The sequence below is a fragment of the Ailuropoda melanoleuca genome, chromosome 9, assembly GCF_002007445.2.
Source record: "Ailuropoda melanoleuca isolate Jingjing chromosome 9, ASM200744v2, whole genome shotgun sequence".
NCBI classification, from domain to species: domain Eukaryota; kingdom Metazoa; phylum Chordata; class Mammalia; order Carnivora; family Ursidae; genus Ailuropoda; species Ailuropoda melanoleuca.
This window is the reverse complement of record NC_048226.1, coordinates 5184780-5197628: the sequence shown is the minus strand read 5'-3', so window position 1 is coordinate 5197628 and position 12849 is coordinate 5184780. Positions and strand designations below refer to the sequence as shown.

Genomic DNA, 12849 nt, shown 5'->3' with positions numbered 1-12849 from the left:
GAAATAGTTTCTTAAGAAGAGCAAGGGGGCCTGGACCACAGCCTCCACTTCCTCTTCTCCTGTTCTGGAGAAAAACCGCAGCTCAGCTGTGCTGGTGATAATTCTGCGGCTGGATCCCTGGATCCTGCCCCCAGGGGTCTGATGTTTCAGTAGGTAGTGGCAGGTGGCTCCTGGGGCTTTGGATGGAAAAACGGGGTTGGGAGAGGAGGCTGGATTGTCCAGGGAAAGAGCACAGACCTGGATTCCTTATAGTCTATTGTCTAAACTGGAGCACTTTCGGGAATGAAAGGGAGCGGTCTTAATTACTACGCCAGGACAGCAAAGACAAACTGGGGCTCTTCAGGGCGAACCAGGACGTACGTTACCCTACTTATCACCACTTCCTAGCTGTGCAGATTTGGGCAATTATATAACCTCTCTGAATTGTGGTTTCTGCATAAAAAAGGCTAATATCATGTGCCTGCCTCCCAGGGCTGTTGGGAGGGATTCAAGGAGTGAATTAAATTATGTGAAAATTCCTGCAACAGCCCTTGGCAGAGTGGGTTTTGCAGGTTTGTTCTCCTCCTGTGAAGAAGTGGGGTCCCTGTCCTTAAAAGTAAGCAAGGACCTGTCGGCTTATTGGAGTCCTGGTGGTGGGAGAGCCTGGCGAGCGTGTGTCAGATTCCAATCCTTCTTGTGTCTCCTACAGGGTTGATGGAGGAAGGTGGTAGAACCCCAGCTCCCAACCCCCGCCCTCAGGCCTTCCTGTACCTCGGGAGCGTGGCCCAGCAGAAGGTCCTAGGCTGGAACTCAGGTAGACTTGTCCCCCACCTTCCTTTCATGCCATGGTGATTTCTGCGCACACAACGGCCCCAGCAGGGCCCCGTGGCTTTGCTGTCACTGGCTCTCTTTGGCTGCCAGGGGCACAAAAAGAGAAAAATGTCCATGTGCTTCTGTTGTCCTAAGACTGCCCCACGTGGATGCGATGCAGCCGGCATTCCACCCCCAACTCCCCTCCCCCGTCCTCCAGCAGGGGGATCTGAGAAGGCTGGAGGCTGAAATGGAGGAGGAGGCCACTTATGTTTTCTATGCCTGTTCCTGGGGGCTGATGAATTGACCAGAGCCTGTTCCAACCCAGAATTTCTAAAAAGAGGTGGGTGTGGGGCCCTGCTCTGCCACTGGACCCTGGGCTGGCTCCAGGTATCCAGGCCTCAGGTTCCTCATGTGAGGTGGGGTTAGGGTTAGGGTCAGAGTTGGCTCCCTCTGCACCGCCCCTCTCTGCACCCCCCCCCCCCCCCAGCCCCGGAGGCCCCTGGAGATAGCGAGCACTCCTGCAGAGATAGTGGTCTCCAGGATCTGGGCAGAAGAGGCCTCAGAAAAGGAACAAGTGAGGTTGGAGCCAGGAAGCGAACCAATGTCTCTGTGCAGAGGCCGCACCCCCATCCCCCGAAGCCGAAGCTTTCACAGGTGGAAGGATGTGACCTCCTGCCAGACACCCTCGTGCGGCGCCAACACTCCCAGGTGACCCTGTGCCGGGGACACCGTCCCAGCGGCCTCAGCTACAGGCTACTTTGTCCTGTGTCCTTTCCTCCCCCAGAGAAGGTTCTTCTGGCTACTCCAGTCAGCGCTTGCTGGAAAGATGGTTTCTTTGAAAATGTCAGCTCTGGAAGACATCTTGAGAGAGCAGGGCACAGGGCTCAACAGACTGCTGTCTGGCCAGTCTCCTTGGTTCAGTGCGGAGCCGCAAGCCCCAGGTGGCAGTCAGGGAAGCAGGACGTCAATGTGCAGCGGAGGGCTGCCCCTCAGGGTGGGTGCAGGCTCCATGTCGGTACTGGGCCTCCAGGCAGGGCCACAAGGCTTCCAGCCAAATCCCACCTCAGGACCTTTGGCCACGGCCGGGCCTCCTGTGCTCCATGCTCCTGAATGAGGTCCAGAAGAGAAGTGGGACGCTAAACAGGTCACCAAGGTTGCTGACAGCTAAGAAACAAGACGTCTCCAAAAATGAGGTAGGAAAGCTCCAAAAAGTGGTGCTAAAATCCCACGTTAAGACTTTCTGGCCCATCAGCCTATTTGCGGAAGGTCTTGAAAAGTGAGGCCTCCCTAATTTTAAACATAAACAGCTCCTATATTCCCACCAGTAGAATGTCTGACCATCCTTTTGTTGGCCCCAGATTTTGGGATATTATCCAGTGTTGACAACTTAAGAGGCAGAAAAATGGCATCTCACTGTTCTAATTTATATTTGTAACTGGGGAGTTTGGGCGTTTTTCACATATTTGTGGGCCATTTGTACTTCTTCTGGGAAGAGCCTGTCACAGCCTCTGTTCATTTTTCTACCGAGCTGGTTTTCTTTCTTTCTTTTTAAATGATTGGTCTGGGTACTCTGTATTATGGATGTTAATTCTTCATCAGATATTTTTCTCTGTTTTCTCTGTCATTTGTCTTTTAATTTTGTTTATGTCAGCTTCTGCAGAGTTTTACAGCTTCACAGTGTCCCATGCATGTCTCTTCCTGCGGCTTCTGTGTTTCATGTCGTGCTTAGAATTTCTCTCGCTGAGATGATTCAGCTGCTGCTTCAGACGTTCTGAGAAACGACGGCCACAAGGCTTGCAGTGGCAGCAAATCATGCTTATTCAAAAGAAAACGTTTATTTTAAAAATAAGAACTGTCACCCCAAGCATTTATTTAAATATTAATAGTTAACGGGTAAAAATTATAAATGGTATAACAAAACTAACAGCTTTATATTCACAGATGGCGAGATGCTGACAAACAAGAAACGAGATCTATGTACATTGAGATTTGGTTGTTATGAAAATGCATATGAAGGCTTAAGAAACGGTCTATTTATAGGCTTTGGCGGAGCCATAATGCCCAGTTTCCTAGTGGCTCCTGATGCTGCTTGAGAACCAAGCACAGATGAATGGGGTCCGAATATGTTGGAGGCTTTACTTTTAGAAGATGTCCTTCTGCACGTGGTGGACCCCCTAAATGGTGACAAAGAAAAGAAAGTTAAAATGTTAAATAAAATCAGAAGTGAACAGTGTTCTTGCTCTCAACCTGCGCAGGGCTCTATGATTAGTCTGCGATTTTCCTTGCTCTCCTGCATCTCTGTGCATTTCCTGCCTATAAAGCCCCTGTAAGTAAGTTTCCTTCACAATTTAAGGAATAAAGGACTGATGCCCTTTGCACAATTTTGTCCTCAATTTGCCTTCTTAAAATGGCAAGGGCTGTTTCTTAATTTTGGGACTTGAGACAGACCCCCTGTGCTTGCTCCCCAGCCACGCCGTTCACGGCTGATAATCAAACCCTTCCCTCGGGACAACAGAGCCCAGATCCACAGTCTTCAATCTATTCTGACCAAATAAAGGAAGGGACAATACCTTGATTTAAGGGCCCAGGTGCCTGGATAACAGACACTGTGGAGTTAAGGAACTTGCCCGGCTGGGGAAGGAGGCAGATGTGGCTCCCCGGGGGAGGCGCTTGGGTCTGGCGAGTGTTGTCAGGGCCATGGCACCAGCAGCTCGCTCTCTTGCACACTCTTCTCTCCTACTCGCTGCCTTTGAAACCAGGCAAGAAGGCCTCCCACAGCCTCTTACAAAGTCCTGCCAGCACCTCACTTCCCTTACTGACCTGAAGATACCAGCTTTCTCCTCCCCGCAAATGAAACGAAAGAAGAGCCACAGGGCCAGCATTTTACCAGGATAACAGGAGAAGACTTTCTAAACGGTGCGGGTTATTCCCCGTGGTTTGTAACCCAGCTGAGTTCATGCCCAGAGTTAATTCTGTAACGTCAGGGCCTGCAAGTGGCCTCCTGTCTCTGAATGTAGAAGCCAGGGTCTCAGGGCCACCCATCTGTGCTAAAGGTATTTTGCTGGGCCGGGGGAAGAGTGCTTTTCCAACATTTTAAAACTCTTGCTCGAGGGCAGTTTTACTGCAGAACTGGCAAAGATCTGCTACACCCGGCAGAGAAGCAGCCTTAAATTTCCCTACGCTGATTTCCTGCTGAGAAATTAAGCCCTGAGTGAAAACCTGCTGTTTATGTTGATTTACAGAATGAATCTGCCAACCACGGTCTCTGCCTCACCAGAGCCATCCATTTCACGCCCACTCCCAGAGCCCAGTGCACAACTGGTTCATTGTGTTATTGGGAAGATGTGAAGCTCGGAGGGTGGGGCGGGCAGTTAAGGTCTCTGGCACAGAGCCACTGGTATTCTGTGGCTGCGCAGACTCTCAGCCAGGTGAGCAGCCTGGAAGCTGTGGGGACCTGTCACAGAGGTTCAGCAGGAAGGAGAATGAAGCCCGGGTACAAAGAGGCTGCTACAAGGATCAAAAAAAAAAAAGTTACAAAACTCCCTGGTTTTGGCCAGAAGAGATTAGAAAAGAATCCCACCATAAACACGCAGGCTCATTAACACCAGCATTCAAACTGGCACTGGCTTTTGGAGAAGCGTGAGCTTACTACTTCTTCCCAGATGCGGTTCTAACCACAGCGCGAAGTGCTTCACTCTTACAAACAGAAGTTGGAAAAACTGCAAAGGGCGCCAAGGGCAATGAACACTGAAATATGGTGTGCTTTGTTAGAACATGTAAGAATGGGGAGATTGTCATCATGTGTAAGGGATCTCCATGGGCAACGTGCAGAAATGAGAGCCCCTGGGCAGGTGTGGGTGAGCCAGAGGCCAGTCCTACCTGGGAAATTGAGACCCGGCTGGGAGAAGCCTCGCACAAGCCTTCCCCAGGCCAGGGCTCAGCTTCCTCATCACAAACCCCAGGGGGCTGGACCAGATGCCTTTTAAATTCTCCTTTTACTTCGTGAGCTCCTGAGGAAATGAGTATTTCGCAAAACAGAGGAATAAATGAGGAAAATAAGAAATTGTCCCCAATGAAGAACATCTGCTGGTCACTTGTGCACTAAAAACCACAAAATTAAACTAACATTTACTAATGCCTTTAATTTCTGTACCCTGGCAGAAGGATTAGCACATACAAGATGTTTGTTTATGGAGTTAACAAGAAAATGACAATTTGGTAACATTTGCCTTCCTTTCTCTTCCCCCACTCAATTTTTGTTTTTTTATTACCCAGAAGGAAAAGAGGTAGAAAAACTGCAAAAGAAAAACACAACAGCTTGCAAAAGTTTACTGAGGACTTGCTTCCTTTTTCCTGTAAGCATCTCCGTTAGATGATGCGGTTACTGGGGGGCCACACTCTCCAGCTTGACGGGATGGTTCTGACCCTGCCAGACCTTGCTCGCCTCCCAGGCAAGGGCAGTGCAATTATGAAGACATAAGGACACCACACAGATCATCAGCCAGGACCTGACAGGGCCTCGTTCTCCCCAAAGGCGTGCAGGGAGTGCCTCAAAGCTGAGCATCCCAGCCCCGGGGCCAGGCAAATGTGGGAGAGGAGAGGTGGGAGCCATTTGCACAGCCCCTAGAGGCCTGGCTTAACTGACCTTTTGGGTTCCTCTTCTCTGCTACCCTGCACAGGGTGGGAGGTCGGTTCTCCCAGGTCTTAACGAGGGGCAGGGAGTTGGGGCAGGGACAGGCCCTGGGTGTGGAGGCCCGCAGACACCGCAGTAACGAAAGCAGGTACTGATGGACTCGAGAGCAATGGGGAAACAAAACCCCGTGTTTACTCACAGCTAGTATAGGATTTATAACATTTTATGTGGAAAAGTCCCTCGAGAAAAGAAAAAAAATTTTTTTTTCAAAGGTAATGTCAAAACCGGAGACATGTTGGCAAAGTAGAAAACTTGACTGATAATCAACTTAGAAGTAGAGATTTTAAAAATCTGAAACAAATGTTTCTGTTTTGGATTCAGTCTTAATCATAACTCCATCAACTAGAGAGGCAACATTTAACAATGGCCTATATTAATAAACGCTTCAAAGCGGGCCAGGCCGTTGCGCTGCTGTACTCTCCTCCCCATGCACCCACTGCCCCGCAGCCCGTGGGGCGGGACCTACCCTTTTGTCTTGGAGCCTCCAAAGCTGGTTCTCCTCCTCTTAGGCCTTTGGGAGGCTGACATCCTTTTCCTCTTTCTTTCGTTTTTGGTTTTATTTGCAAAGTAGTGAGAAGCTACGGGTGTTTCCTCATCGAACTCCTCGGGGGCGCTTCTGGTGGCTCTGCTGCTGCCCGGGCTTCTCCGCGGGGAACCGTCGGCAGCTACAAATGGACAGTGTGGATGTTTGTCCCTGATGCTGTGCCGGCCCAGGCGCTGGAAGCGTCCATGTGGAGGAACACCACCAGCCGTGCAGTTGGGCTGACACCTAGCTGCTTTCCCGGGGGCCTCCTGCCACACGGGTTCAACAATTCCATAAGAACAGAATATTTCTTTACATCAGAGCCCCAAAGTCCTCAATGGAAATTTACTTTTAAAGTAAGGGAGATCAGACTTTATTAAAGAAACCTGTGATACTCTTGCTCTCTCTTTTTTTTTAAAGCTCTATGCCCAACGCGGGGCTTGAACTCACAATCCTGAGACCAAGAGTCACGTGTTCCACCACCTGAGCCAGCTGGGCGCCCCAGAAATTTGTGAAACTCTTTAACTTAACTAGAGACATCAGGTTTAGCTCATACTCTGTTGCGCATGGCCTGCGTCCCTGTTATTGTTTGGGCAGTTAACGCTGCTAAGCTCTTTGAAAAGCATAAAGTGCTATATTTACCATTTAACACATGCTGAAAAAAAACCCCAATATAAGAGAAACATAACAAACTATGCTCTGCACCTCATCTCTGAGCAATGGTTACGTAGTAAATGCGTGCCAGAAAACCCTAGACCCTATTACACTCTTCAAAAACAAAAAACACTTCCTCACGTTATGGTTGTGAACATTAACATACTGTATATGCAGGAAATGGGTCGGTATGAAAGCACTAGTTTGCAAAGAAGGTGGTAATTTTCGTAAGCACTGGCATCCTAAGGCACCTGAAAAGCATGAAACCTCCCTATGGGTAATAGGGATCCCAGCTCCATTCTCCGAAGGAAGGCATTTCCGGGCTGGTTGGCTCCCCCTCGGGCTCCCCTACTGCCTGGCAGGAAGGGTCCTAATCCATGGGACTCCTTATCTGTCCCACACTGGTTCACATGGGGAGGCCGTGCAGCTCAGGCAAAGCTGTCATCCCGTCATCCTAGCTGTGGGACTTGGAAATAAAAAGGCTGTGAAATGGGGTGTTGTGAGGACTGAATGATACAAAACAGGCAAAGCTCTTGGCACGGCGACTGTCCCTCAGTAAATGGGAGCGATCGTCACCAAACTGTGTGCAGTTTCCACAGAGCAGCCTGTCTTATGTGGGTAAGAACCCTCTTCCAAACAAGTTACTGCACTAAACAAATGTGAAGTTCCTACCAATATTCAAAGCGAGGATCTTAATGGAATAATTACCACACAGAGGAATTTATAAAAACTTCACTTTTCAGCATTTTGTTAATGGGTAAAAAACGGAGAAGGAGGGGCAGAACTTGAAAGAAATGCTCACTCATTCCTCATCCTGCTTACCTTTCCCATTGGCCTTGGAAAGACACCCCTGCCCTTTGTTACAGAAACAGGAGACACATTGAACTTGGCTTGTCTGCTGCATCTTACCGCATGGCAATATGCGGGAGGAGGGCAGGGGACCTCGCATCTCCAACAAGATCTTTCTCTGTCTCACTCTTCTCGAAGTTACTGCTGACTATAGCTCAGTGATGAGGTTCACAAGGAGGGGCTATATGATGGGTCCACTGTAACCCTTGGGTCTGTCTGCTAACGTGCTCCCTTGGGCAGATTCTTTCTGATAACGATGATTATCTAGCATTCCAATTGCACATTCATTTTCCCAAAACATTTAAACTCCACTGTTAAATTTTATCTTTAGACATGCTTGTCAGATAACACGTTCCTCCCACAGATAAGGAGACCAAGCACACAGAGGTTATTTGTAGTCTGCCAAGGATACCAGAGTCTAGATGGGATTCCTTGGGCACTTGCCTTAACAGAACTATAACTCCTGGCCCCAAAGGTCCTTCTCTGGGTCCTACTAGCAGGTCCAGTAACTGGCATTCCCCGGGGGGGGGGGGTGGCTAAGCACCAGTGTCCTCTAAGAGGTGCCTGGCACAGCACTGGGGCTGCTCTGCACTTGAATGTCAGTGTGACAAGGTGGAGGAAGCATTAACACAACCCAGAAACCACAAAATTCTAATCCAGTGAGATGCATTGCTCAACATTAAAACGGGCTTTTAGAAAACAGAGTTAGCTGTATACCGAACCTGGCAATGTCCACTCGGAGTATTTCTGTAATATTGGAATCACTTCTGCACCGTATTTTTCCAGTTTGTCTTCAGTAACACCATCAATTTGAAGCAAAACCTCAGGATCAGAAGATAAAGATTCTGTGCAGGGGCATAAAATTAGGAATTTAAATTACCACCCATAGAAAACCCACTGAATTCATGCTCATTCACTCATTCAGACCATGCCTGTGAGGTGCCAGCTGACTGCAGGGCACCAGGCACCCGGGCCAATTTTCTGAAAGACAGTTAGTGCCAGCAGAGGCGGCCGACAGGCCCTGAGGAGCCCATCCGGCAATTCCAGCAGCAGAGGCGCGTAAGTCAGCGCAGAGAGGGGCGGACAGCGAAGGGCGTGGGGGGTGGGGGGGACTGGAGGTGGGTACCTGTGCAACTTGTCCCAGAGTTTAACTAGACTTTTCTCTAGCCTACTGTTCTCACAAGAAAGACTGGTCTAGCTGCCACACTGATGCTCCCTGTTTTCAGAGAACGCCCGCATTTGTATTTCCAGCTCCGACTGCTCCCCGGCACTCCAGACATGGCTACCCTTTCCATAGGCCATAACTGAATTCTTACTCCGCCCCCGACCCAGACCCGTGCTTCCTCCAGTCTCTCCGCATGTGGGGTGCGACAAGTATTGGGACTTGAACAAGTGGGCCATTAAGAGTCCTCTGCATACAGACGGCCCATCAGTCTTATAGCCAGACAAGCTAGTCATTGGAAAGATCGCTCTAGCTGCCGCCTGGAAAATGAACTGTCAGGGAGAGAGGAAACTGGGAGCCTGGTGGGAACCCCTGCGGGAGCAGGCAAGGATGCCATGAACTACAACGTGGCAGTGGACTTGGATGGAACAGAGAGATCCAGATACATTTCAGAGGCTGGGTCTGGAGGATTTTTGATGCTGTGGCTCCGGGGAGTGAGGAAGTGATAATTCCTACTATTTGAGCAAAGAAAGGGCAGATCTCAAATCTGGGATATTCACATCATTTCTATGTTTAGAGGAAAAGGAACAGACCTGTGGGACAGACCGGCAGGTTTATGGGGGGTTAATGGAAGATGAAGTTGGACACGCAAGCAGAAATCTCTCTCTCTTTGAGAAAGCTGCTGGAGTTTTAGCGGACTTTGTGGAAGATTAAAATGTGTCTCCTGTTCATATCTGGAGTTAGAGACCAGGCAAGGAACTCACTAATCACCTAGGAACAAAACGCTGTATTTCATTGATTCTAAGAAACACACTTTTTCACACTGTGCCATTCCTGAGGTCAAGATGCGCCTGACAGGTGCTGCTGGCCAAACGGCCACCGCCACTTGTGTGTGTGAGCCCTAGTCGCGGCCGTCCATGCTGCAGGCACGTCGGCAGTGTAACGGCCATGCTGGTGGGAGTTTAACTGCCACACGAAATGTTCGTCAGAAGATGAGACTGTCAGAGTGCTGGACAGTGACCGTGATGCAGAAAAGCGCAGGGTCATGGGGAATAGATCTGGCACGAATAAAGCAGACACCTGCCTTTGAGGAAGAGGCTGCAGTTCCGAAACTTCTTGTGAGCCACAACCAATGGGACCCGAAAAGGACGCCTGCAGCCGACGGGGCAGCATTACATCTGTGTCCCCGAGAGATGTGTGGCCTCCTGCTTTCTGGCATCATCAGGGAAACACCACCATCAAATCAGAACGGCTGACGTGGGTTTGATTACAATGCCAGGGAAAAGAGTGGACTGCACTAAAAAGGCTGTGTCACTAACATTTTCAACGACATGAGGGAAAGACACAGACAGCCAAGTCCAAAAATGGCTCCCAATGAATTTCTATAAGTACCCAAATCAACTTGCTTTGATTTTATGCAATTTTCACATATGCACAGAGTTATATACAAAAATCTGTATTTAAATAAGTCAGAAACAATTCTCTCCATAAAAGCACTGTGTCACTGTTTAATCAGCACATTTTTTCTTTAATAGTCCACAAAATAGCAGTGTCTGAAAATAGACAGCATCCCAGAGCTGATGAGACGCTGTGATGACCTAAGGTGGGAGGAATGGAAGTGGAACAGAGACGAGGTGTGGATCACGAGATTTTATGAAGAATGCATGCAGAAGGTAATGTGCACACTAATCAGTCAACTATGTGAGGGACTTATTTTATTTTCCAGGCGTTTCCTGTTAGGATTCTGGGTTGAGCTCTCAGAAGCTATGGAAATAGCTCAGGTCAGCACGTATTTTTTAACTCAAGATAAGCAGTGTGCTAGATTTGGGTTCAAAGAAGCAAGAAGCATAACGTCTTTTCATAAGGAAAGTAGCTCCTCGTTGCAAAGACATTTGTACTTAACATAGCCAAACATCATAAAGCAGGCAGATAATAAAGACAAAATCAGTGAATGACAGCTGGTATTAGAGATTACAATTACCCACATCCTAACATCCAGCATTAGAGGGAGGAGTATAAAATTAAAATTATACTGTGAGTCCGAATAACACAGTACTGTATATATCTTATTATTATTATTATTTTTTAATGTTTTTTTATTATATTATGTTAGTCACCATACAGTACATCCCTGGTTTCTGATGTAAAGTTCGATGATTCATTAGTTGTGTATAACACCCAGTGCACCATGCAATACGTGCCCTCCTTACTACCCATCACCAGTTTATCCCATTCCCCCACCCCCCTCCCCTCTGAAGCCCTCAGTTTGTTTCTCATAGTCCATAGTCTCTCATGCTTTATTCCCCCTTCTGATGACCCCCCCTTTCTTTATCCCTTTCTTCCCCTACCGATCTTCCTAGTTCTTATGTTCCATAGATGAGAGAAATCATATGATAATTGTCTTTCTCTGCTTGACTTATTTCACTTAGCATTATCTCCTCCAGTGCCGTCCATGTTGCAGCAAATGTTGAGAACTCGTTCTTTCTGATAGCTGAGTAATATTCCATTGTATATATGGACCACAACTTCTTAATCCAGTCATCTGTTGAAGGGCATCTCGGTTCCTTCCACGATTTAGCTATTGTGGACAATGCTGCTATGAACATTGGGGTGCATATGGCCCTTCTCTTCACTACGTCTGTATCTCTGGGGTAAATACCCAGTAGTGCAATGTATATATCTTATTATTATTATTTTTAAAGGATTTTATTTATTTACTTGTCAGAGCGAGAGCGAGAGAGAGCATAAGCAGGGGGAGTGGCAGGCAGAGGGAGCAGACTCCCCGCTGAGCAAGGAGCCCAATGCAGGACTCAATCCCAGGACCCTGGGATCATGACCTGAGCTGAAGGCAGACGTTTAACTAACTGAGCCCCGCAGGCGTCCCACTATATGTATTTTAAAGACCATATTTCATCTCAAGTTTAAGTTGTTTGAGCATTCAATTTAGAGATTAAATAAAAATAGCGAAAATAAACTCAGCTAGATCTATGCACTTAAAAAGTTCCTTAGCAAGACTAACTTTTGGCTTATTAATTCATGCCACAGAACCGAAGGCTCACCCATGCCTACCTGCAAGCTTCTTGAGAGTGACGGTATTAAAAATATTAAAGTAGTGGACACCAAAAACTTTTCCCAGAGATTTACAGACTTCTGTCAGTTCTCCAAGACACTTCTTCACCACCTCTTCCCTCTGAGATATCTTTGCCACTAAAGCTTTCTGTTTTTTCACACTGGTGGAATTTTCCGTCTCCATAAAGTCTACCTTTGTGAGAGAGAAAATGATCACAGGAGTGGGTACCCACGCACTTGTATCCAAATACAGTCTTCATTTAATTCTTAAGTGTGTGTGTGTGAGTGTTTTGTATTTCTGTTATGCCAAGCACCTACAGCAAGCCCCTCGGGAACAGGGGCTGTGCACTCCTCTCTTTATATCTCCAGTGCCTGGCACAGAATGGCTTGATAAATGTTTACCTAATGAATGTTGAGGGTTCAGAGATCAGACGACCCGACTGAATTCACTTTGACAGGTACTACATTACTTGGGTTCGATTTTAAGGTCTCTTTCCAAACTGAGAAACAGAACACGTTCATATAGGACAGTATATATAAATTCAGTATCCATAAGCTTTGGAGAAGACCCTCTAATTTGCAGTAATATATTTTTGCCCACTCACTGTAAGATAATTAAATAAAACAAACATTTAAGATATCATACCTTTAAATGCCCACTTAGTACAGTTTGGGCTTTATTTCCTGGCATCACATAGGCAATGGGTTGGTCATTGGCATTGATATATAAGTCTTCATCCAAAATCTTGTCAAGTATCAATTTTTTAAAAAGTCTTTCAGCATTGTGTCGTGAATAAGTAGATCCCTTTCCAAATATTCCTGACTGAATTTTTGCGCTCTTACTCCCTGGTAAGAAGGCCAAAAGAGTTAGATTAGTGAATGTAGGTACGTCAGAAGCCTCTAGTAGGAGAGGCTGCAAAAGTCATTTATGGACAGGTCTGGATAAATGGAATAGATAATCTGTTCCACAGGAAAGCCCATGGCAAAAAATAGACACCCATTTCCATAAAATGAGAAAACTTGAGTAGAACTCTAGAATTTCTGTGGTTATATGTACTTTTCCTCATCTTTTTATAACACGCATTGACCAAAAACAGCAGCAAAATA

General features: G+C 47.2%; 1 protein-coding gene across 7 annotated transcripts in view; it reads right to left on the bottom strand.

Annotated features, from left to right (window-relative positions):
• Positions 1 to 2629: 2629 nt before the first annotated feature.
• BLM (BLM RecQ like helicase) overlaps positions 2630 to 12849 on the bottom strand; it is an 85614-nt gene continuing 75394 nt past the window's right edge. For 3 of the 7 annotated variants that reach the window (XM_034667853.1, XM_011225692.3, XM_034667852.1), the window contains 5 exons: positions 12389 to 12588; positions 11743 to 11935; positions 8234 to 8356; positions 5952 to 6150; positions 2630 to 2966 (listed from right to left, as the gene is read on the bottom strand). In XM_034667853.1, the coding sequence (XP_034523744.1) occupies positions 2789 to 2966; positions 5952 to 6150; positions 8234 to 8356; positions 11743 to 11935; positions 12389 to 12588 (893 nt within the window). In that variant the 3' untranslated portion in view covers positions 2630 to 2788. The other 4 variants (XR_004627671.1, XM_034667854.1, XM_034667855.1 and 1 more) reach the window with 4 other exon arrangements.